Source organism: Typopeltis vanoorti, chromosome 19 (assembly GCF_054136105.1).
Source record: "Typopeltis vanoorti isolate ZY-2024b chromosome 19, IOZ_Tvanoo_1.0, whole genome shotgun sequence".
NCBI lineage: Eukaryota > Metazoa > Arthropoda > Arachnida > Uropygi > Thelyphonidae > Typopeltis > Typopeltis vanoorti.
Genome location: NC_143567.1, coordinates 91839904 through 91865398, shown reverse-complemented (window position 1 = coordinate 91865398; position 25495 = coordinate 91839904). Strand labels below are relative to the sequence as shown.

At 34.3% G+C, this 25495-nt stretch overlaps 1 protein-coding gene across 1 annotated transcript in view; it reads right to left on the bottom strand.

The window, feature by feature from the left end:
- LOC150096340 (dnaJ homolog subfamily B member 12-like) overlaps positions 1-24636 on the bottom strand; it is a 173152-nt gene extending 148516 nt beyond the window's left edge. The window contains exons 1-3 of the mRNA XM_090409183.1: positions 24293-24636; positions 15149-15338; positions 8325-8470 (exon numbers count right to left, since the gene is read on the bottom strand). Coding sequence (XP_090265309.1) covers positions 8325-8470; positions 15149-15338; positions 24293-24425 — 469 coding nt within the window. The 5' untranslated portion in view covers positions 24426-24636. The remainder of the gene's footprint in view (positions 1-8324; positions 8471-15148; positions 15339-24292) is intronic.
- Between the last annotated feature and the right edge of the window lie 859 nt (positions 24637-25495).

The window sequence follows — 25495 nt, the reverse complement described above, 5'->3', positions numbered from 1 at the left end:
ATGGTCAATCACATTGTCTATAATCAATAAAACTTTAGTCCAGAGATTTTTTCCCATCAAATAGCATTTAACTTCTGGAACCATTCATTAAAAATTTTGTTTGTAACTCAACCTTTTTCGTTTGAGCACACTGGTAACATGTTAAAATCCACACCTTTCATTGACCATGGTCTTAGGGATCAATTAACGAGTAATGGTTTTAATATACGATCTCAATCTCCTGAAGCATTGCTGCAAAATAATAGTCACGTGTTCCTCAGCTGCTTTAAAGCCATATAATAAATTTAGTTTAAAGGTGGCACACCGTTTGGCAACTCCTATAGGTAGAGATGACCTTGCTAATGCTTCTGCCTGATATCTCCACTTGGGCCTGGCTCCCACTGAAGAGACCCCAATAAAGGTCGAAACCAGTCTGGGTGGTGGCCCTTCCCTTAATGCCTAACATTATACATATCTGCAAGGAGATGTGTTTTGCATTATGGGAGATACTGAGATAGGAGTGATGCTAGCTTGCTTCACCTTTGCAATGAGTTGCCCGGTGTTGTGCTACTTTACCCCAGTCCTGAAGATACTTTCAAGCGCAAACTTTGTTTGCTCACACTTGGATAAAGGATTAAACTAAATTTATTATAGTCTAACCAAGTGAAAAATAAACTTTCAACATCTTTCTCTAAATCCAGAGTAATTTAATAAAAAGGTGAAACACCCTTTGGCAACTCCTATAGGTAGAGATGACCTTGCTAATGCTTCTGCCTGGTATCTCCACTTGGGCCTGGCTCCCACTGAAGAGACCTCAATAAAGGTCAAAACTAGTCTGGGTAGTGGCCCTTCCCTTAATGCATAACATTATACATATCTGCAAGGAGATTTGTTTTGCATTATGAGAGATACTGAGATAGGAGTGATGTTAGCTTGCTCCACCTTTGCAATGAGTTGCCTGGTGTTGTACTACCTTACCCCAGTCCTGAAGATACTTTCAGGTGCAAACTTTGTTTGCTCACACTTGGATAAAGGTTTAAACTAAATTTATTATAGTCTAACCAAGTGAAAAATAAACTTTAAACTTTCAACTGCTTTAAAGCCACCAACACTTTTTTTTTATTTCACTATATAAGTTCTAGTTGGCATTTTTTTCCAAAAAGGACTGGTCTCATCTGCATTCCAAACTTCATCAGGAGTGTAGCCACCATTTTCAATAATTTTGGACAGTTTTGAAAGAAATTCCCTAGCTGCCAGCTCATCTGCAGATGCAGCTTCTTTTATGTTATGTTATGAAGCACGTATCTTTTGAGAAATTTTGTAAGCCAACCTGTGCTTGCATAAAAATCACAATTGTTGTTGGCTCCTTTTCCTGAATCTGTTTGTACAACCGTAATGCTTTCTGTTTGACGACATTTCCATCTAAAGGTATTCCTTTTTGCAAGCAATCTTCTATCCCCAAAATTCAAGTTTAAGTACATATGTACCGTTCTAGGAAATTATAATTATAATGGAAATACACTTTTTAACAGAACTGAATTCAAACAGAAATTTTAAAAATAAGTACCATTTGAACCACATTAGATCAAAATATACTGCATAAAAATAGAATTGCTTTTGTTTTCTAAACAGTGTTATTTCGAAACCGTATAAAAAAAAGCCATGTAAAAAGAGAATTAGCTGTATTATTATAGTGCAATGCATTCTAAACAATTACAGTACTGGTGGAAGAAGAAAAAAATAATAATTAGACATCATTTGTTTATGATGTGTAATTATTATCACCAGAAATACTAATTGATGTGCAAAGAAAAATAAAGAATTAAAATAAAATAAAAAAAAAATTTTATTGTTGTAACTGAACACAAGTTTTTATTTGGAAAATCTGTAATTAAACAATATACTTTGCATAGGTTTTTTCTGCATGCATATCTTTGTAACACTGAATAGCATTTTGCAATGCTTGTCGAACTTGAATGCTTTGTTCAATGTTAGGATTGGTGTCCATAAGAAAATAAAAAGCTCATTTAAGAATGCTTTTGTAAGCTCTTTAGCAAGAGTTTCATCTAATTAATCTTTCTCTTCATATTTTGTTCTAGTGTTAACCATTTACTTTTGTTAGGTTCACAAGCTTTGTTGTATTTTCTCTTCCCTCATAATAGCATATAAAAGGTTAGTTGTATATAATAAAAAATAAAAATTTTGTAGAGCAATCGCAGTTTTGCTGCACCAAAGTGGAAATAATACTAAAAGGTGCATCGACAGCCAATTACTGTCATATGCTAAATCACTACAGTATTGCTTCAACAGTCAGAATATTAATGAAGCACAGTACTGTACTACTCTCAAATTTTTTTCAAATTGTTAAACTTATAAACCGTGTTATAGCAAAGCATGCACAGTTCAAAACCTCACTATGCAAGGTATTGCTATATTCATATCTGATTAACAGATTTTAAAACAACAGATTAAAAAAAAAAAAATGGAGAGAATATTTCCATGAATTGCTGATAAAAGTGGTAGCGCTATAACTCAAAATGATATACTAACTACTACTGAAGAAGATTCTGCAAAGCTGCCATCAAAGCAAGAGCATAATAATATAATTGATTTTATAAATAATAAATCCAGCATTATATAAATCAAGTGGATATTAAATCCAGCATTATAAAATAATACTGGATTTAATATCCACTTGATTTATATAATTTTGCATAGCCGAAATGAAGCCTTTTGGCTCTTTAGTAAATACTTTATGCAATGACCAAGACTTCGCTTATGAAAAATACATCTCTCCGACACTTTGAGTTCCTTAGTACTGAACGAGGTTTCTGCCTGGTCTCTGAGGAGAACCTATCAGTTCAAAACAGCTGTCAGGCCAGTGAAACTTTATCAAAATAGACCAATAGGAGGTGAATAGATGGACACTTGGTCAAAGCGATCATGTCTCCTATAAGGTTTGGCTAGGGCAACTCGTAAATGCCGGCGAGTGTATTCCCATAAGCTCTCTGGTCAAATTTCGTACGAAACTTTTATATAGTTTCTGTATTCGGCTTTAAAATAATGCTGGATTTAATATCCACTTGATTTATATAATTTTGCATCACCAAAATGAAGCCTTTTGGCTCTTTATTTTAATAAATTCCTGGAAATATTAATATGAAACTTGATTAATACTTCAGAGCATTGTTATTATATACCTTTATTTAATGTGTGTACTTAATAAAAATGGCATTCTATCACACACAAATACCCACTGAATGGCCAAAAATATTCTCTGAGAATGGAATATTTCTAGTAAGAAATAAAATATGAAATTTGATATGCAGTAAAAGGACATCAGTTGGTGCCCTACCACATATAAAAATTTCATAAAAGTAGAACTGCATTTATGCTTACATTTCCCAATTTGTTGAAATTAGAATCTACAAACATAAAAGACAATGAATTAAGGACCAGAGAAAAGTTATAATAATCTATAACTAGATGTTTTATAGAAATGTATGGTAGATATAATAATACTTTTAAAAATGATTTAACTCATGTAAGGGAAATTTAGCAAAATTTATTAACAACTCCTATATACTTTGCTCAAAACATGAGAATCATTCAGGGAGAGAGCAAAGGAATAGGTTATAATATTCAAAATATTAATACAAGAATCAGTCAAATAGCATGAGTATACTTCGTCTTGCTAACAGATGATGCAAAAGATGAACAGAGTATTCACAGATGCTACTGATATGGAGCACTAACAGAATGATTTGAATAGGCTTGAAATGTGGGCAAATGATAATGGCTATCAATTCAATGTTAATAAGTGTAAAATTATGCACTTTGTCGTGATGAGATTTCCAATGGCATATTACTGCAAATACGCTTGGAAAAAACTGATGAAGCTATGTATGTATCTTGGAGTTATGGTGGATAGGATTTTGAAGTCAAATGTGACAGAAAAAGTTGCAAATACAACTCAAATTGTGATGTTGAAATGAACCTTGACATGTAAGGATAAAGAAGTCATTTTGCTTCTTTATAAGGCCTTGATATGACTGCGCCTAGACTGTGAGGATGGTCTGAAACGTTCTTGGCCTAACAATGAAAAAACAAATAATTTTAAAATTATTTTTATTTTTCAACATAATCTCCCTTAAGACTAATACATTTATTCCAGTGATGCCTCGCTCCGAAGCCATTAGCCCGTCCCTGTAGTGGTTCTCAGTAAGATCTGCAAAATACCCCTCTACAGCTGCAATCACCTCTTAATTCAAAGAAAAACCTAACCAGCAAGGAAGAGTTTTAGTTTTGGGAAGAGATAGAAATCAGAGGGAGCCAAATCTGGGGAATAGGGTGGATATGTTCCAACAATTCATAGTGCAGATCCCTTAATTTTCCCATTGCCGAAAACACCTTTGTGGGGAGGTGCATTGTCCTGATGAAAGATGATATTTTTCTTCTGCAAACCAAGTCTTTTCTCACAAATTTATTCATCTAGTCTGGTTAAAAGATTGGAATAATATTCCCTGGTTATTGTTTTACCCTTTTCAAGATAATTAATAAACAAAATGCCTTTAGCATCCCAAAACACCAATGCCATGATCTTTCCTGCTGATGAAACCGACTTTTGTCTTCTTTGGCACTGAACAACTGGCTTCTGTCCACTGTTTTGACTGCTGTTTGGATTCTGGTGTGTAATGGTGAATCAAAGTCTCATCCATAGTAATAAATCGATGCACAAAATCAGTTTTATTCTTGTTAAAATGCTCCAAGCACTGTTCAGAGATTTTCACGCAAGTGCATTTTTGATCTGCTGTGAGCAAGCATGCCACCCATTTTGCACAAAGCTTTTTCATTTGCAATTCATCATGCTAAACACGTTCTTTTGAAATGCCTATAGGTTCAGCAATTTCACACACTTTAACTCGCAAGTCATTCAATACCATATTGTGCACATGATCAATGATTTCTGGTGTTGTTACACTTTTTAGACGTCCTAAATCATCTTCAAGGCTGGTACGGCCACGTTTAAACTCAGCAGCCCATTTCTTAATTATCAAAAATGAAGGAGAAGAGTGACCATAAACTTTTATGAACTTCGAATGAATTTCTTTTGGTATTAAACATTCTTTTACAAATAATTTTACAACTGCACAATACTCAATTTTATCCATTTCAATGGATACAGACAACACTTTTGCTTCAGACAGCTGTATAAAACAAACTTCTTCACAGACTTGAGTGACTTGCAATCCACATGGATGCTTATGACAGATGTACCAACTTAGAAAAAAAAAAAAAATCTTGCCGATAGTGTTGCCATCTATGGTCAAAGCCGAGAACTTTCAGACCACCCTCGTACTATGTGAGTTTTGATCTGCTAAGTTCAAAAAGTATAAAGAAGCTGTGGAAAGGGTGCAAAGAAGAGTTACAAATATTATATCTGCATTATGGAATGTAAATTATGAGGACAGAAAGAGTGTGTGGACTGTAGAACGCCGGTAAATAGGAAAACAAGTAATAATATGATAAAGATCTATAAACTTCTGAAAGGGTGAATGGGTTGTTAGACGCTTTTCATTATTTGGAAGGTGAAAAGGAGACAAAGGGGGAACCTATGGAAGTTAAGTTTGTATGCAGTTGAGACAGGGATGAGAGCTAGATGTTTCTTTCACAGAAGAGTGAGTAGAACAGTTTGCATGTTGAAGTAGTGAGTACATGAGGTATGAATGAGTTTAGAAGGTATGACAGTTGAAGTAGTGAGTACATGAGGTATGAATGAGTTTAGAAGGTATGACAGCTGGTGTGGATAATATATATATATATATATATATATATATATATATAGCCTCCCTCAATGAGTACTACTTGGCTCCCTGGAGGTTTCTGAACGATAACTACTCCAGACATTCAGAATATCCTCATTCTTTTTAGTCATATTCCTTTTACAGTACTCTTCTCAATTTCTAAAGTTTTTGGTATCCTTCAAAAGGGTATACCATTTTCCTGATATTTATACAGTATTCTGTATTCTTACTATCTTCCTATGATCTGTTTAGCTACTTTTATACAAATATTTTGCTTTCTTACATTTTTCACTGCATTCTCTCAGAGTACACATGCTGACCTACTTGCTTTTGATATGCTTTCTTCTTTTAGTGGATGCCTTTTTATCTTCATGATTTCTGATTTTTCTCTCTTTAGAATCTTGTTTTGAAACTTCCAATTTTTTCTTGAATATTTGTAAATCTGAATCTACAATTCACCTCTCAAAGTCATTTTTTTAATTGTATATATTGTTTTTTTCAATATGATATTCGGTTCTAGGAAAATTCAGCCTAAACATTTTCGGCGTAGGAAAATTTGCCACATACATTTGCGTCGTAAGATATTTTGCATTAATTTTTGTAAATAATCAATGAATGATAAAGGGTATTATAAAATCATTAAAAAGGCAAATCTTTATTAAGGTGAATGTCAGTGATATATAACATAATGAAATCATTTAAAAATTGTGCAAATTAAAAGAGATGCTGCATAAATAATTAACTTTTTGCTGCGGATTGTCGATTCAACAAATCCATCAATAATCATCACTCATTGGAAGAAATGCTAATGCTGTGAAGCATTTAATTTTCATGTTGAATTCAGCATCTGTTTGATAGCGTAACTTCAAATCAAAGGCAACAATTTTGCGATAAATATTTCTTGCCATATGAAATAAACAACTTTTTATAGTTGTTGATGTAAATATGTTAGAAAAAGTGTTGATCGTTGCTTCCTCGAAGTCAACCATTAATGTTTCAGGATCTAGTGATGAACATAAGCCCTTTAAGGCACAGAATAATCTGTTGTAAGTTAATTCTGATTTGCCAGGAAGCAAAGCAAAAAGACATGGAATGCTAATACTTCCTATTACTATATGTAGCCTGAATAACCGATAATAATAATAATATTATTATTATCTAAGATCATCTAATCCAGCTTGTGTACCAAATATTAAAATTCTATCTTCATCATCTTCACTATCGTATAATAAAAACTGCTCACCATTTTCTAGAACTTTATACTCATCTGGAATTATATATATCCACTTTTTTCAGTTGGGATACGGGGTGCTTGGCCTATCTTTTGCCTCCATTTAATATTACAACACAAATTTGCTAAAGCCGACATCAGAGATGAAATGTTATCTAAATTTGATGAAATATCTGCAATTAAAGACCAAGCAGAGACTTGTGAACTAGAAGCTGATGATTTTAAGTTTGCCATTGCTTGATAAACTTTAGATTTCCAGGGTTGAGAAGGGTGACAATGCTCACCAAATGCTTTACATAACAGAGTAAATGCATAGAAATATTTATCAAAGGAAGCACACAAGCAGACTGTCAGAAAGCTTAATTTTAAAGAAATTACCTTCCTCTAACTAGTTGGTTGATAAGGTCACCAGATCGTGTTTGAATTTTTTACGTCGAAAACGTCTTATGGCAAAAATGTCTTGCACAAAAATGTTTATGCAGAATTTTCCTATGTTGAAAATGTTTACGGCGAATTTTATGGCCATGATGATATTCATTATCCTGTTCAAAATTAAATGATCACTTTCTATTCAAATATCATGTATACTCTTTTGTAACTTAACCAGAATGATAATTATCAACAACATACTCGATGGAGACTTATTAGCACTCTTTATCCACAGGCAATTCCATGTCAAAGTACATCAATGCATATACCTTGCAAGTTTATGCATTCTAGCATTAGCTAATCACTCTAAATTTCATATATGTGGGGAAGAGGGAGGATGGTAAAAATTCAGAAAACAACATTATTAAATAACTAATCTTTACTACACACTAATAATCAATATCACTTATTCATCAATATCCCCTTTTACTACATGCTGAAGGAACGTAGTAAAAGGTGACAGGCAATCTGCACATGACATTTAAGCAACATCTGCATTAGAAATAATTATCAATAGTCAAAAGAAATTATTACAATTTTAATATCCCAGAAAATTAACAGCATCATCTGCTTGTGCTCTGTAAAATAAACATATTTCCTTCCTTCCATGATTTAAGCATATTTTAACTGATCTAACTGAACTGCTAAAGTTTTTATATAATTACATCCCATATGTTTGCATATTTTAGGGGACCATAAGACAAACCAAGTTTGAAGTAAAGTAAACTGCATAACTAAGACATTACACTAATAACAGTTTCTTGTTAAACAGAATTTAAGATATTCCAGACACATAACATCACATTTATTCTCAAACTTTATAGAAAAATTATATATAAATTATAAATTACAGAAACATTCTTAGCAATTAAATCCTGTACCTTTGAAAGCTTCTGCTGCTCCAGGTGCTTTATTCTTATCTGGATGGAACTGTAATGCTAGTTTTCTATACTGTTTCTTTAATTCTGACTCTTCAAAATCTTTACTAATTCCTAAAACCTCATAATAATCTTTGCACTGCTTTATCCTAAAACATATAAGATACTCAAATTAGGTCAAATGCAAATCATGAGAACAATTTGCATACAGCAGATAAAGCCAAAACTATTTTCATGTTCCCCTCCCTTATCCCTTCAAACTACAGTAGAGTACTCTGTTTACAGGAGTTCAATTTCTGCAGATTTAAATCTATATTAACTTTTTCAATTTATCTGTATAACCGAATCAAAGTTATATGTTTAGGTACATCCAAAAAAATGTGGCAAACAACTGGGGAGAAAAAGTGAGTTGAACTGATGCCAACCTCCACCTGATGCCAATGTAATCTACTCAAAATTCAACCTTTACCAACTATTATAATAACGGAATTAACTCGCGTAAATTATTCTTTATTCGTACAATTTTCACCTGAGTATCGCAGGCATCATCAGTATAGGTACAAGGCTAATTAAACAATAACTGTTATATTCACAATGTGTCACCTAAGTAGTTAAGGTTAAATTTCCTAATTTATTTAATTATTTAAATTTAATTATTCAATTATAATAATTTAAATTTTTTTTTTTTTTAAATATATGTGTATACAATTATATGTTAGGAAAGATTTGCTGCTTTATAAAGTACTATCTCCCACAAGGAGGAAAGACGTAGACCATCGGATCTGTTTAGGTTAGGGGAGTGAAGTAATGTTTCACGTTTCTTTGTATAGCCGTTCCATTAGGAACCGACTTTTGTGAATGACTTTTGTCTTGTTCCACTTAACTCTATGTCTGATGTCGATGGCATATTCGGCAATTCCAGACTATTCGGGTTCAAAGTACTGGATGTACAACTGATTTTCTTCTAACTGGACCTGAGCAGATCTTCCTGTTTGTCCGAAATATGATAATTCACACGAGCAGGGAATCTGGTAGACACGTGGATAGCTGAGATGTGGGAGCTTCTCCTTTGGAGATATTAGGAACGTGGAGATTTTTCTGATGGTCGAAAATCTGCACTGATATGTAGTGGTTTTAGCACCTTAGCTATGCGTTTGCTAACCCAATGTACATAGGGGATAGGTATACGTGTAGGGGACTGTATAGGTTGTCCCACTTACAAAATATCAAAATTTCTGTCAAATTTACCCACTTCTTCAACTAGAAGAACTGCTACATATATAAAAAATTCTGTGGACTTCAGAAATAAAATTTCCGATCTGCATCTAGACGATTCGGAGATTATGATTAGTCTAGATGTTGTTTAGCTATTTACCAATGTTCTGTTGGCGGACAGCATAGAATTACTACACCAAGAATTTCCTCCAGACATTGTCAAATTATTTGAATTTGTAATACAGTCCGGTTATTTTTCCTTCAAAAACCAGTTATACCAACAAATGGAAGGGACAGCAATGGGTAATCCAATATCTCCTGCTATTGCCAACTACTTCATGGAGCATTTCCAACAGCGTATCTTTGACAACATTACACCCAGAATTAACATTTGGTTCAGATATGTGGACGACATTTTTGCCATATGGAAGGGCACCTCAGAAGAACAACAACAGTTTCTCTCAAAAATTAATGCGCTTCATCCAAGGATTTAGTTCACCCTAGAAGTAGAAGTAAATAAGCAGTTAGCCTTTCTAGACCTCTTGATTCTTCACCAACCAGATGGTTATCTACAATTCACAGTCTATAGGAAAGAGATTCATACAGGCCAGTACATCCATGCTGAATCACATCACCATCCCAGCCAAAAAGCAGGTACTATAAAAACACTAGTTCATAGAGCCAACTCCTTTTATTCTTCAGAAGAACTTTTACAAAAAGAATTACAGTATATTAATTCCTCCTTCATATCCAATGGCTATAAGAAGTCCTTCATAAAAAGAGCTTTAAGTAGTCATGCTCCAGCATCCTTTTCAAGTACAGAAGAACCTACACGTATACCTATTGCCTATGTACACGGGGTTAGTGAATGCATAGCTAAGGTGCTAAAACCACTAAATATCTGTGTGGCTTTTCGAAAAATCTCCACATTCCTAATGTTGCCAAAGGACAAGCTCCCACATCTCAGCTATCCAGGTGTCTACCAGATTCCCTGCTCGTGTGGATTATCATATTTCAGACAAACAGGAAGATCTGCTCAGGTCCGATTAGAAGAAAATCAGTCGTACATCCAGTACCTTGAACCCGAACAGTCTGGAATTGCAGAACATGCCATCAACACCAGACACAGAGTTAAGTGGAAAAAACATGTCATTCACAAAAGTCGGTTCCTAATGGAACGGCTCTTCAAAGAAACATGTGAAACATTACTTCACTCCCCTAACCTAAACAGATCCCATGGTCTACATCTTTCCCCCTTGTGGGAGATAGTACTTTATAAAGCAGCAAATCTTTCCTAACATATAATTGTATACACACATATATATATTTATAAAAAAAATATAAAAAATAAAAAGATTTTTTTTAAAATTATTATAATTGAATAACTAAATTATTATTTAATAATTAAATAATTACATTTAAATAATTAAAAAAATAAAAAATAAATAAATAATAATAATTTTGTCATGTTGTACCATCATTTTTTATTTTGGTATTAAACACGATATCAAAATTAGAGATGTTAATGTCAGCTCTTTGCTTTATGCAGATAATGTTATACTTCTAAATAAATCCGCTACAAGTCTGCAAGATTCTCTGACTAAATTGAATAACTGTTGTAATAAATATGGTATGAAGGTCAGCAATAAAAAGACAAAGACAATGAAAATAGGCAGAATCATTGAAAATATCAACTGTGTTGTGAATAGAGAACCTGTGGAACAAGTAAAACATTTCAGCTACTTAGGCACGATTTTTAGTGAAGATGGTAAATTCAATATAGAAATAGACAACAGAATCAGCAAAGCTGGTATGGTGGGAAGTCAATTGAATAAATTCATATGGAATAAGAGAGAAATTAATCGGAACATTAAATTAGCTGTATACAAGACAGTGTTCAAACCAGTTTTAACTTATGGATCTGAGAGCTGGGTCAGAAGTAAAACACTTGACCAAAGACTAGAGACCGCAGATATGAGAGTCCTGAGAAAGATTAGAGGCGTGAACAGATGACATCAATGGCAATATCATATTAAAAATGAGGATATTAGGAAAGAACTTGACATTGTCAGCATCCAGGAATGCGTTAGCAGAGCTAATCTCAGGTGGTATGGTCACTTAAACAGAATGGAAGAGAAAAGATTAGCAAAACAAGTGTTCTCTACCAGGTTGGCAGGAAAACGACCCAGAGGAAGACCAAGATATAGGTGGATTGATACGGTACAAAGTGTCTTAGACGATAGAAATATAAGATCTGATAATGTTGGAGTCTTGACAAGTAACAGACTGATTTGGAGGAAAATTGTAGATAGGAAGTTAGTAATGATGTAATTTTTCATGTGGTACTATCATATCTTGTACACCCCTTGAGGGTACAATGCAGGAATTTGATGATGATGATGATAATAATAAAATAAATAAATTTAGGAAATTTAACCTTAGCTACTTAGGTGCCACTTTGTGAATATAACAGTTACTGTTTAATTATAGCCTTGTACCTGTTCTGATGATGCCTGTGATACTCAGGTGAAAATTCTACAAATAAAGAATAACTTATGTGAGTTAATTCCGTTATTATAATAGTTAGTAATATGTCTACTCACAGTATTTCCTTACTGAAACTGAAAATCAAAATTCAACCCTCTTGTTGTTTCTCAGGCTAACATCAACTGTTCTCATATATTTTGTTTATTATGACTTCATTCTGATAGCATTTCATATAAGTTTAATAAATATATGCCTATAGCTTGTATATTTAATTATCAAATTCTCTTTTAAGCATCTCTGTAGTGCAATTGGAAGAACGATGGAATATTGTGTCCACCAATTAGAAAAGACTGGAGTTCAAATATCATCATGACAAAATATTTATATGGTCCATATAAGAATGTTTATATGGACTTGATCAATTGAATGTGAGTTAGCCATCTCATACAGAGGTAGCGGTGTTTTTACTCCTGGAAACCTGGGTTTTTCATCCTGCATACAGGTAAAAAATACAATTGATGGTAGTGGGGGAAAGACCTGTCGTTGTGCAGTTGAAGGATTAAGTAGAGGAGACAGTGAGTTGTGTAGTAGTGTTCCCTCCCATGAGAGTCCTTGGAGGTGTCACATAATATTATTACTAGTGAATTATTAATAATCAGTATAATTAATAAAAATATTAACATGTTGTGCTGATTGTAGCATCACCTGTAAGATTTCTAGGCATGTGTTTAATAAAATTGATAATAAATTTTTAATAAAATAGAGCATATTTATAAAAAAAATTAATAATGGTCCTTTAACTTTTTATTAGTTGCATGGGGTCTATTTGACCCGTCATTCAAGTTTGATTTCTGACAAAATCGATTTTTGTTGCGATCTTGAATAGCTAAGTTTCTTGCTGCCCCTGTGCCAAATCAGTCATATGCTAGCCATCAGCGCAATCAATTGTGGAGTAAGGAGCGATTTCTGACATACTGACCATGCGACTAATTATGTAACAAAAAACGTGACTAATTAAGGGTTAAGTGATAGTGCAACTGCCATTATCATGCCAGAAAATCCATACCACTGGAAGTATAAAAGAAGCCAGTCAATCATGATAAGGAATGTGTTGACTTTATCTGAAAGCACCTTATGCACCATCACAAACAAGAAAAAAAGAAAGCAAAGTATTAAATCAAGCACATTGTTGTGTGTTCAATTTAATTCCACTAACATGCACATTAACATAAAGCATGGTAAAGTTGCCGGCAATGTAGCTACCTCAACAGAAACTGGCTTCCCCTTCTCAAAATTCACTGATCACGATGGAAGAGATGCTACTTCTTAGTAATGACCTAACACAAATTGTCCCTCTAACTACCAGAGTACTTAATCTTCACCATTCTCCTAACACCCTGGACATTTTTCAAACAGCCTCTCTTTCCAAATATACTGCAGATGTCACCTCTCCTGGTGGTAAACCAAACTATTACCTTGTCCATAATTCCTTTTCTAGGAATTGAATGAGGGCCTTCATCCCTACCCCCAATTCCACCCAAAATCCATAACTACCATCCAAGTCGTGGTTCTCTAAATATTCCAAAACCAGTTTGAGTGCCTCTGTAGCGCAATTGGAAGAACTGAACTAGACACTGAACCCTTCAACTGGGAAAGACCCAAGTTCGATTCTCGTTGATGAAAGGAATCTTTATAAGGACTTTATGTTTCAATGGAGTAAGGACAACCTTGTAGACTTCAATGCCATGAAAACTCAGTCTTGTCTGATCTCTTTCAAGAAAGATCTCACATCTCTTCACATAGGTTTCAATACTATTCAGATATACAATCATGATGAGATTTTCCTTCTTGGACTGACCTAAACCTTCAATCCTTTCCCTGGAACAAACACATCTCAACCATAACTTCTGCAGCCACCAAAAGACTTTTCTGCTCAGGACAATACTTACAAATAGACTGTAACGGTAAAGCTGCTAACTCTATTCAAATCTGTCCAACCATGGAATATTACTCACACATTTGGGGTGATGCATTGATCTTTCTAAGGTTGCTCAATGCCATCCAGGAAGAGGACTAGTTGATTAATCAATGATTCCTATCTCTCTCTCAAATCCACTTCAATCTCTCTTACAGATGTTTAGCTTTCACCTCATGCCTGTTCTGCAGGTTGCTCTGCTGAATTAGCCACTATCATTCCTCCACTTTCCTCCAAAATCATAAGAACAAGAGTCACCAGCTTGAAACTTGCTGAACTAATGAACTTCTCTGCATCCTACTCTTTAATTCCATCTACTTCTGTTCTTTAGAACAGCCTTACTCACTCTTTCTTCCCTAAAGAATACAACCTTCAGTTGTTCGAAAAAAAGTCCTCCTTTTTTCTTACCCTCTTGTCCATACAGCACTGATATGTTATAAGGGCTTGTGATATTTCATGTGTAAGTCAGATATTTAAAAAAATTGCAGACATGAACATTTTTATTTATTTATCATTGTATTAGACAATGATAAAATTACATATTTTCTTTATCATATGCAGATTTGAGAAAATAAAATATTAATTATAACAAGTGTGGGTATGCAAAGTTATAGTTTCATGAACATGAGGGAAAGAAAAGATATGACAACAGAGATATAAGTGTAAATGTCTTTTCAGAAAATATTTCCAGAGAAGAAAGAAAGAGAGAAAATGTAGAAGGAAGAAGAGTAGGAAGGGTGGGGAAGAGGTCATCTCTAAATAAGAATGCGAACAGTAATGTTTGACAAGTTTGGATACAGAGTTCATAAACTTTATATGCAAACTTAATATATTATTATGCATATAAACTTTATATGTAAATTTAACATATAAAGTTTATATACAAGCATATACGAACATATACAAGCTGTTCTTTATGCAAATCCATGAAGTTCCACTGTAACATAGACATTTGTAAAAAAGCTCTTTCGAAATCAAGCTGATAGCTCAAAAAAAAAAAAAAAAAAAAAAAAGTTATAAGAATGGAGAAAAGTGAAAAAAAAAAAAGCCAATGAGGTATATGATTTTCACTGCTGAAGGTGAAATCACCTTGTTTACATTCTTTAACAAATATGTGTATAGAGTAGGAGAAAAAAAAAATTGCATACACCTTTGGACGGCCTCCAACTGTTCCTGAGTATATTCTAATGTTTTATCAACTGTTTCATCTTTATCTGAAGACAATTTTGATCTTCTTCGGGGAGCTTGTGGGCTGGAAGACTTTTCTTCTGAATTAGACATACCAGGCTTTTCTTCATAACTGGCTGTACCATTCAATTTCTGAAGACGTTCAATCAACTCTAAAAAATAAAAATTTTAAAAATAATAAAAAATAATAAAAAAAGAGAGTCCAACCCAATACATTTATTTCAGGATTCATGCAATTATGATAAGAGCTGCATTAATATACATAATTCTCCATTCAAAAATATAAAATTATCAATATGTTAGTCGAACAAGCAAATAAAAGGTTGTGCTAATGATATGACAAAAGCAGATTTATAAATAATCAAAGCACAGGTAACTCCTGTTTTATGAAGGGGACGTGTTCCAAAAAAACATGAGTATAGCAAATTTCCATATTAAATTGGAGATAACTTTTTTTTTCACATCTTTTGACTGTTTTTATTGATTGATTGACTTTTTCTATTTTTTTTTTATAGACTGAAAGCCTTATTTGTTATTCTTTATGTGTTGACGGGTATCGATTTTTGAATTAAATCTTTAATCCACGCAATTCCAACTTTTCAAACTCTTGGATAGTTTTGCTTTGAGAATGGGTGATTTTCTTTGATAAGAAGGAAGTAACATTTTCACTGCTTCTTTAATTTTATCATTATATTTAAATATTGTTCTTATTGTTGACTTGTTTAATTTAAATTAAAGTGCAATATCAACATGGATTGAAACAGGATTTTTTTTTGTATAGTTTTTAACTATGTATCCAAACTGATAACAGCAAGACTTATTTATTTTTTTTATGTGCCAGGATATTCTCATTGTTGTGACTTTCTTTTGTCAGTCTTATTGACATGCTTAATAAGGGTAAAAATGAAACCTGCAATATATTATATACACGTAGAAACAATAGCATCAGAAGTGTATCGAACCAGCATTTATATATCTCTGTTTTTAAAGTTCTTCAAATCAACAATGAATTTTGAACTCGCAGAATTCAAATGAAGTGATATGCTGGATAACATGCTGTGCACACTGCACATAGTAACATATACAGTGGTGGGAAAAAAAACAGTGTAAAAGTGAATCCACATAAATCAGGGGTTAATATATGTAATTCACATAACCATGAACAGGAATTGGCTTGGTGGTTTGCAAAGTTTATTGATTTTTGACCCAACAGTCTGGATGCTGTAGTATGCCCAGTTATTAGGTATACAGTTAGATAATGAATGAACAAGAATGAATTAGTGCAACTTAGCTGACCAAACTGTATTCTGTGCTAGCTTAAGCTAAAAAATGATGTATGGTATAACACCAGAAAATCCCACCAAACAACGAGAAGTCAGTTAATAAAACAAACTTGACCCCAACAAAACTTAAAATAAGTAGTCAACAATAAAGAAATGGAACTAGAGGAAAAGTCTCATCCTGATTGGTTATCAAAACATTATCGTTGATGAACAGCATGGATTTGCTAAAGGGAGGTTATGTTTTAGTAATCTACTTATTACAATAAGATGACAGCAGCATTGGACGTGGGAGATGGATATATGTAGTATACTTAGACTTTGCAAAGGCTTTTCATAGATGGATTACTACATATGTTGATAGTCAAACTAGAATGGATGGGGATGAATATTAGACAAGTGCATTGGATTCGGGATTGGCTGTCTGATAGGTATCAATAAGTTGTGTATGGGGGGGGGGGGGAGCAATATCCCAGAAGAGGAAAGTCACTAGTGGGGTCCCTCGGGGGTCTGTTTTAGGACCACTGCTATTTAACCTGTAGGTTAATGATATTGGAGAAGATTTGAATGGGGATATTCAGCTGTTTGTAGATGATGCAAAAGTTGGGATGAACTATGAGAAGTAGAGCAGATGTTGTGGCTTTACATAGGCTGAGTGAATGGGCACAGGAGTGGGGATGTCAGTTCAATTGTGTGAAATGCAAGGTTTTAAAATTTGAAAAACAAAGATGGGGGATGTAGAATTTACCCTTGGTGAGGATATATTGCTGGAGGTGGAGGAAATAAAAGATCTTGGAGTGATTGTGGATAAGGATCTAAAATTTAGAGGACACTTTGCCAAAATTATGAGGACACCACAACAAATTCTGGCAATGATGGAGGACAATGACTTGTAGAAGTAAGGAGATTCTGGTTCTTTATCACATCCTTATACAATGGAATATTGTATAAGGCAGTTGACTAAAATAGTTTCTGATCTCTGGAATGTTGAATTTAAAGAAAGGTTGAGACAATGCAATTTGCAGTCTGGTGGATAGGAAGAAGAGAAAAAGAGATCATCCCTCGAAGCTATATAAGGAAGGTGTGAGCAGGGGCGTGAGAAGCAGGTTTTTGTATAGAGTTGCGAATGATTGGAATGAAATGTCTGAAAGTGTGGTGTCTGCGGAGAACCTGAACGTGTTTAAGGCAGTATGATCAGCTGTCTGTATGACAAAAGGGGTCCTAGATGAGTCTTTGATTCCATGGGATCTTAGGATAATAATAATAATCATCCTCCAAATTAGTCTATCTACCACGACTGCAATTCTAACTGCATCAGTTCACCTAGATCTTGGTTTTCTGCTATCTTGGCATCAAACACCTAGTCTGGTAATATTTACTCTCTTATTCTGTTTTAGTGACCATACTAGAGATTAGCACTGCCCACATATTACCAAATACTAATGATGTAAAATTCCTTCCTAATGTTTCACTTTTAATGTGATTCTACTAATGATGCCATCTGTTCACTCTCATATCTGTGAGACAACCAAAGCCTAGAAATTAGAACAAAAATAAGAATGATAAATCACTATTAAACAGGAAATCTAGCACAACTAAGAAAAATATAAGACTGGATTAGGTTACTGGGGATAGTGAAGTAAGATAGAATGGTACTGGTAGAATAAAGGCTGTTGTTCTAATGAAGATATGTCTCTTTATTTAAGGAAGCCTAATATACACATCAACAGAGAATTGGAATCCTCATGAGCAAATAATTTAGTTGAGCAATGATCAGATGCAAACCAATTTCAGAATAAATAACAGTAAATATTAAAACTAAATTTGGAAGGCTAAGAGATGTCCAGTGGTATGCTCCAAATGAAAATGCATCTTTTGAAGAAAAAGAAAAGCTTTATAGTCCACTTGATAATAAATATCATGATAACAACACACAGTAAAGACAGCACACTCTTCAAAGGCAACTTTAACGATAAAGTTGGTAGGCAAACACAGTCTGAGAAAGGGAAACGGAAAATATTTTACTGTGAAATGGCAAGTTATTGGTAGAACTATGTCAGAAATATAACTTGTTAAGTAGCACAATCTTCCAACATAAGAGAAGATGTACAATATATCAAAACACAAAATCAAACAGATCATGCTGCCATCAGCCAAACGTGATGATACTGGATAAGATCCTCCTCTAATAATTGTAGCTATGCAGTTATGTCAAAAAATAAATAAACAGGGCAAAACAGTTAATAGACACAAATCTGTTAAAGCATAAAACGCCAAAGTCATATGGAATTTAAAATAAAGATGAAGAAAAATATAGATAGTAATTTGGATGGAATGAAAAAGAGAATGAGGAATATAGACACAGGGGGGGGTGGGGGGGGGGGAGGATTAATAATCACAGAACATGTAATGGCTTGAAGAACTGGCAATCAGGGCACAGCAAGCTGCAGACAAGTTTAATAGCAGAGTTGTATACTATTATATTATAGGAAGACTACAAAAGAATGTCCAAGTGAAGGATCTAAATAGAAAATTTGGGTCAAAAGAAGAACAGAAGAAAGAGAAAGACAACACTCGGGTCAAATCTTAAGTAACAGTAGTGACAGAATACAAATTGAAATAAAAAAAGGAGTAGATGAATTAAAACATGATACCAGCTGGCAATCTAAATTAGACATAAAAAAAAGACTATTAAAAAATGAAAAGCTACAGGACATGACAGCATCACTCTGGAGGTTCTCAAAACTGATGTCACAACTAAAGATGCAAAAGAAGGATGATTTAGAAAATTAATAATTGGAAGATCATAAACCTGCTATGTTAGCAGTAAAATTTTTTGCAAGCTTATCTTTTAAAAAATCTTTAATATTTTAAATGATTGCATGAAAAAACAGTCTGGTTTAATGCCAAATATACCTTGAATAAAAGACATCACCTTAAGAATAATAATACTTTAACTGTATGTGATATAAACCATGTTTAATGTTAGTAGATTTGTAGAAAAAGCCTTCAATTCCATTGTTGGAGACTGTATGTGAACTTGATAACTAAATTAAATCAACTTTAATATATACTTTCCGATATTTCGGCAATGTAACGTTGCCATCTTCTTGGGAACTTAAAATAAAGACAAGTGCACGCAAGTACTACATAACAGCAAATGAGAAACAAAGCGAGGAGGCTACCGTTTCCTAAAGTCCTCATAGTGCCCCCTCAGGCTATATTGGTAGTTCTTGGCATTTGGGCTGAAGTTCTTCTGATAAATGTTTCCCAAATTTGGGGCAGTCTCATGCATCCAAATTTGTTGAGGTTTGGCATGTTCCTAAGGGCTGAGGCTGATTCCATGAATAGTCTTTCATATTTGAACTTGCTGCGGTGTAATACTGTGGCTTTCTTTCACCTTATTCTGTGGTGAGTACCCAGATCGTAGTCTGCAAGCCCAGAGTGGCTGTACTGGTGAAATCGGATGTAGTCCTTGTTTCTGAGATTCTGATATTTGCTGTCCTGCCTGTTTGGCCAAAGTAGGACAATTTACAGCTGCAAGGGACCTGGTATACACCAGGTAGGTCTAGGGGAAGTGGTCGGTCTTTAGTGGAGCAGATAAGGGATCCCTATTTTCTATATGGTCTGTAACAAGTGGTCAAGCCATGTTTTTTTAGGATTTTGTTGATTTTTTCCAAGGTGCCTTGGATGTAGGGAACGGTGATAGATTTAGAGTAATCTTTTTTGTGAAAGGGGGGGAGGTGGGTTGTGGATAACTGGTTTAAGTATTTGGGGGGGGTAGCCATTGGCTGAGAAAGTGTCAAGGATGTGATTTAGTTCAGTGGTTAAGGCTTGATCATTTGAACAGATCAGTTTTGCCCTGTTGAATAGCGTTTTAATAACTCCATATTGTTGTGAGGGAGAGTTATGGAATTGGATTCACTCTTCTCCTTCCTAACACACTTAAACAACCAACACCCTAGAATCAAGTTCACCCTGGAAAAAGAGAAAAACAATAACCTCCCCTTCCTAGACACACTAGTCACCCGCCAACCTGATGGAACCTTGGTTTTCTCGGTTTATAGAAAACCCACCCATACAGCCAGATACATTCACCAACAATCCCATCACCCCCCCCCCCCTCACAACAATATGGAGTTATTAAGACACTATTCAACAGGGCAAAACTAATCCGTTCAAATGATCAAGCCTTAACCACTGAACTAAATCACATCCTTCACACTTTCTCAGCCAATGGCTACCCCCCCCCAAAAAAAATACTTAAACCAGTTATCCACAACTCACCTCTCCCTCCTTCACAAAAAAGATTACTCTAAATCTATGAACATTCCCTACATCCGAGGCACCTTGGAAAAAATCAACAAAATCCTAAAAAAACGTGACTTGACCACTTGTTACAGACCATATAGAAAATATGGCATCCCTTATCTGCTCCACTAAATACCAACCACTTCCCCTAGACCTACATGGTGTATACCAGGTCCCTTGCAGCTGTAAATTGTCCTACTTTAACCAAACAGGCAGGACAGCAAATATCAGAACACAAGGACTACATCCGATTTCACAAGTACAGCCACTCTGGGCTTGCAGACCACGCTCTGGATACTCGCCACAGAATAAGGTGGAAGAAAGCACAGTATTACACCACAACAAGTTCAAATATGAAAGACTATTCATGGAATCAGCCTCAGCCCTTAGGAACATGCCAAACCTCAACAAATTTGGATGCATGAAACTGCCCCACATTTGGGAAACATTTATCAGAAGAACTTCAGCCCAAATGCCAAGAACTACCAATATAGCCTGCTAGGGGGCACCATCAGGACTTTAGGAAAACGGTAGCCTCCTCGCTTTGTTTCTCATTTGCTGTTATGTAGTACTTGCGTGCACTTGTCTTTATTTTAAGTTCCCAAGAAGATGGCAACGTGATGTTGCCGAAATATTGGAAAGTATATATTAAAGTTGATTTAATTTATATTTCTACTGTAAGCTGTCAATTCCTTAATTTTTAGTTATCACGTTTAACCAGCATACAAACCTTTCTACAAGAATTGTGTGTGTGAACTGCATTCCAAAATAAAAGAATGCCATAGAAAATAAAATTCATAAGGAAAGGTTATAATAAATCCCAATGCTGGGTGGGTGCTGCAAGATAGATATTATTATTATTACGTGACACCTCCAAGGAGTCCAAAGACTCATCGAGGGAGGGCACCCACTCTACAACTCACCGTCTCCATCACTCAGTCCACCGAATCACATCATCTACACCAATGCCATCTACTGCCCACCACTAGTATTTTCACAGACAATCACAAACATCCATGCCCATGGCAGGATTCAAACCCAAAGCCTTCAGGCTGGAGAGTGAACATGCTAACCACTCAGCTAGCCAGCCGAGGGCTGGTATATCTGTCACAACCTTTCTGAACTGTATCTGGAATATGGCTCCCTAATATGTATGCTGGTGCTAAAAAACAGAAATGACACATACCAGTGGAATATCACAAAAAAATAAATAAAATTCTGTGTGCAGACAATGTATGCATAATCTAGATTGTAGACATGTAGAGATCCAAAATAAACTAACCACATTACAAGAATCACTGAAAACTGGCTTAAAAACAAATACAAATAAAACAAAAGAAATTGGAATCAATGGGAATAACAGTGTAACAAGTATAACTGAAAATGTAAAAATTTACTTTTTACATTTTACTTATCTCAATAGGTTTTATCCACAGATAGAAAAGTAACTAGAGACCAGGTGTGAATATTCCAGGTGTGCAGTGCTCATCCACCGAATAGCAATATTATCGATATTATGTTTTTGCATTTATTCCCATTAAAGACTCCCCTAATTGTTTCCAGACTTCACATGATTCCTAAAAGTAAACACAATATACTAATGCTTCATGAAGCGGACACTTTTCAATGTGTAAACAATGCATTACATTCACATTAATAGCCGTGCATTCAAAATACATACACTTTTGAGCCTTTTGAAAAAATGTGCAGATGGTGCAGAAGTTCAAATTCTTAGCATTCTGGTAGTTTTAATGCACTCAGAAGGCGAGGCTGGGTGAGCTCTGAGACAACAGCACCTAGAGGTTGTGATTGGTTATTGCGTCAACCAATCCAATTGAACATTGTCATTTGTCATGAGTTGTTTTTGTTTTCTGGGTTTCATCTGTTTTGCACGTGTGAAGTGTGAACTGATGTAGTATGCAAGTTTTTATATATATAATACAGACAAGTTTTTAATATATAATTTTTGATAAATTTATAACTTTTTGCCCATATTTACAATGGAAAACAAACAGTATTGTAGTCGAAGAAGGTAAGTCTTTTACACCTTTGGGTAATTCAAATATGCCAACCATACCACACCAAGTATCTTAAAACAAACATATTGTCCCCCACTTTGCACAGATAAATATTCAAAGTTATCTTACAGTTAATTGCATTAGACCAATCAAGATGAGCACTAATGTGCTATACATTCTTAAAACTTTCATACATTAATAAAAATTCAATCATACAGTCAAACTGACATGAATTTTGTAGCACGGGTTGCATAAGCCATGGCAGCACACCCAACCAAAATGGACACACAATGCCACTGCTAGAGATGTATAAGAATTCAAAAAGCAAGAGATACAGTTCTTTTATATGGATGTGAAACATGGTTGATTTCAAAGGAAAGCTGCAAACATACATGATTGTCTCAAATTATTACTAATGAAGACCTCTGGAAAAGAACTAATCAGCAAAAAAAGTAACCTGGAAATATCAGAAACTGAAAAGTCAGGGAGCCAGAACACACAACTAGGAAAGATCATCAAGAAATCTGTCATGCAGTCCTGGAACCCACAAGGGAAGAGAAAGAGCTAAGCCTCTCCTAAAACAATGTGGAGATCAACCGGCGAGAAAAATTCTGCTAAACTAAGACCAACAGTGAACATAAGAAACCGATAGAGAGCATTTATAATGGGCAATATGATATTTTAAAAACTCCAATAATAAGGTATTAGTCCATATGTTCTTCACAAAAAAAAAAAAAAGACTGATGACAACCATAACGCTACAAAAATACACACTACATATTTTAAAATGTACTTGAAATAAACATAAGTTTCAGAATTAAAAAATTGTGATTACAAAAGGGAAAAAGAAAGAGAAAAATTTTTTTTAAAAAAATGCCAAATACGCAGCAATTTTGAGTAGTGTTTACTAATGGTGTTCTGCTGTATGAACGTGCATACCAATTCGGTATGCACGTTCCCAAGCTGAATTCAAGTCACCTACAACGTGCTATCTCTGCATTATTAATATTTGAATAATACATTTACATTTCAATATACTAACATGTCAGCATTTTACCGATATGGCAATATATTAAAATCAGTAAAGCAGAACAAAGTTCCTACAAAAATAGCAGAGAATTAATTGGACTACCATGCAACACTTAAAACACTTAATACTGGTTAGTTAAGCTGTCAAAAAATTAAGTAATACTTTGGTGGGTTATGTATAATATTATATATGAAATTATGACAGGTGAGGGAAGTGGCTGTTGGTATTAGAAAATCAGCGTTACGTAAGTCACGGACGGCTCATAAAACATTCAATCTCATCAAGGAAACTACTTACGCCAATGAGTTGGTATAATTTTGATGATAGAAACAGTTACCTAAGATTTCAGTACAGATACTGGTTTATTTCTGTTTTTAATAAATAATATCCCAATAAATTTAATTTACAACAGTAACACAAAAATGGCACATAAGTACCAACTTTTTTTTCTGCCATTTTACCTTTACCTTTTGCACGGTCTGAAGGATAAAGCTTTTGAGCTTTCTGTAGATACTTTAAGGCTATTCCTCGCTGACCTTCGTCTAAATATTTCTGTGCTAATTCTATACACCGCTCGCTCTCATCTCTATTTCCGTCCATCTTGATACGGACATACTTCAGAGAAACAACGCACACTCATCAAGAAAGTTCATCGCAAATTAAGAAATTCATTACCACTAGGGGACCTATTATATAGTCTTAGAATTAAAAGTTATGCGACAAGTTGACTTTTTTAATTGTAAGATTTCTCGTGATTAAATATGTTAGACGTTAATTAGTTTGCTGATTCAAGTTATTTGCTCGTGATTTGTTTGAGAAAACCTCAGCGGATGCGGAGCGATTTCACGCATGCGCTCTCTTTGTTCATATGTATAAATTGTCACAGTAGACATTAAAAATACATTTTCAGATTATGTTTACTTATAAAAATATTGTTAAAGAATAAAATAAAATGATAAATATTACGTTCCACCGAAGGAGTGTATCCATCCTACGAAATTACTCAAAATTACACTGATTATAAGCACGGAAGAAAAGAGCTTACAAACTTCCTCTGGTGCAAAAACTTTTTAAAAAAGTACAATAAATATTCATTATTGTTTTATAGTCAAAGAGCGAAACAATGCGTCTTTGATTATTATTATTAATGTAAAAGTCATATTATTATTATTATTATTATTATTATTATTATTATTATTATTATTATTATTATTATGTGACACTTCCAGGGAGTCCAAAGACTCATCGAGGGAGAGTATGCCAACAGCATCGAACAATCGACCCTTCCAAATACTAACCGCGCTCAAACTTGCTTAACGTTTTGTGTGAGCCATTAGTATCATTAATTATATTCTTGAAGAGGCTGGGGATATGTCAAAAACTATAAAAAATTATATTCTTATTTTAATCCTTTACCGAAGCATAAGCAAACAAAGTTTGCGCGGAAAATCTTCACGACTAGACTACTTGAATAGAACGGGGGTTGGCCGATTGCCAAGAATAGTCAATTCATGCGAATCAGTCACCGGCACGTGAAATCACGTGCTTTATACGAAAAAATTTCAACTGTTATACAAGCAAAATAGTTACCACTATAAAGACTACAATGTTCATAAAATAAAAGTCCATTTTCCGACGTGTAATAATAAACAACTCATCTCCGATATGAC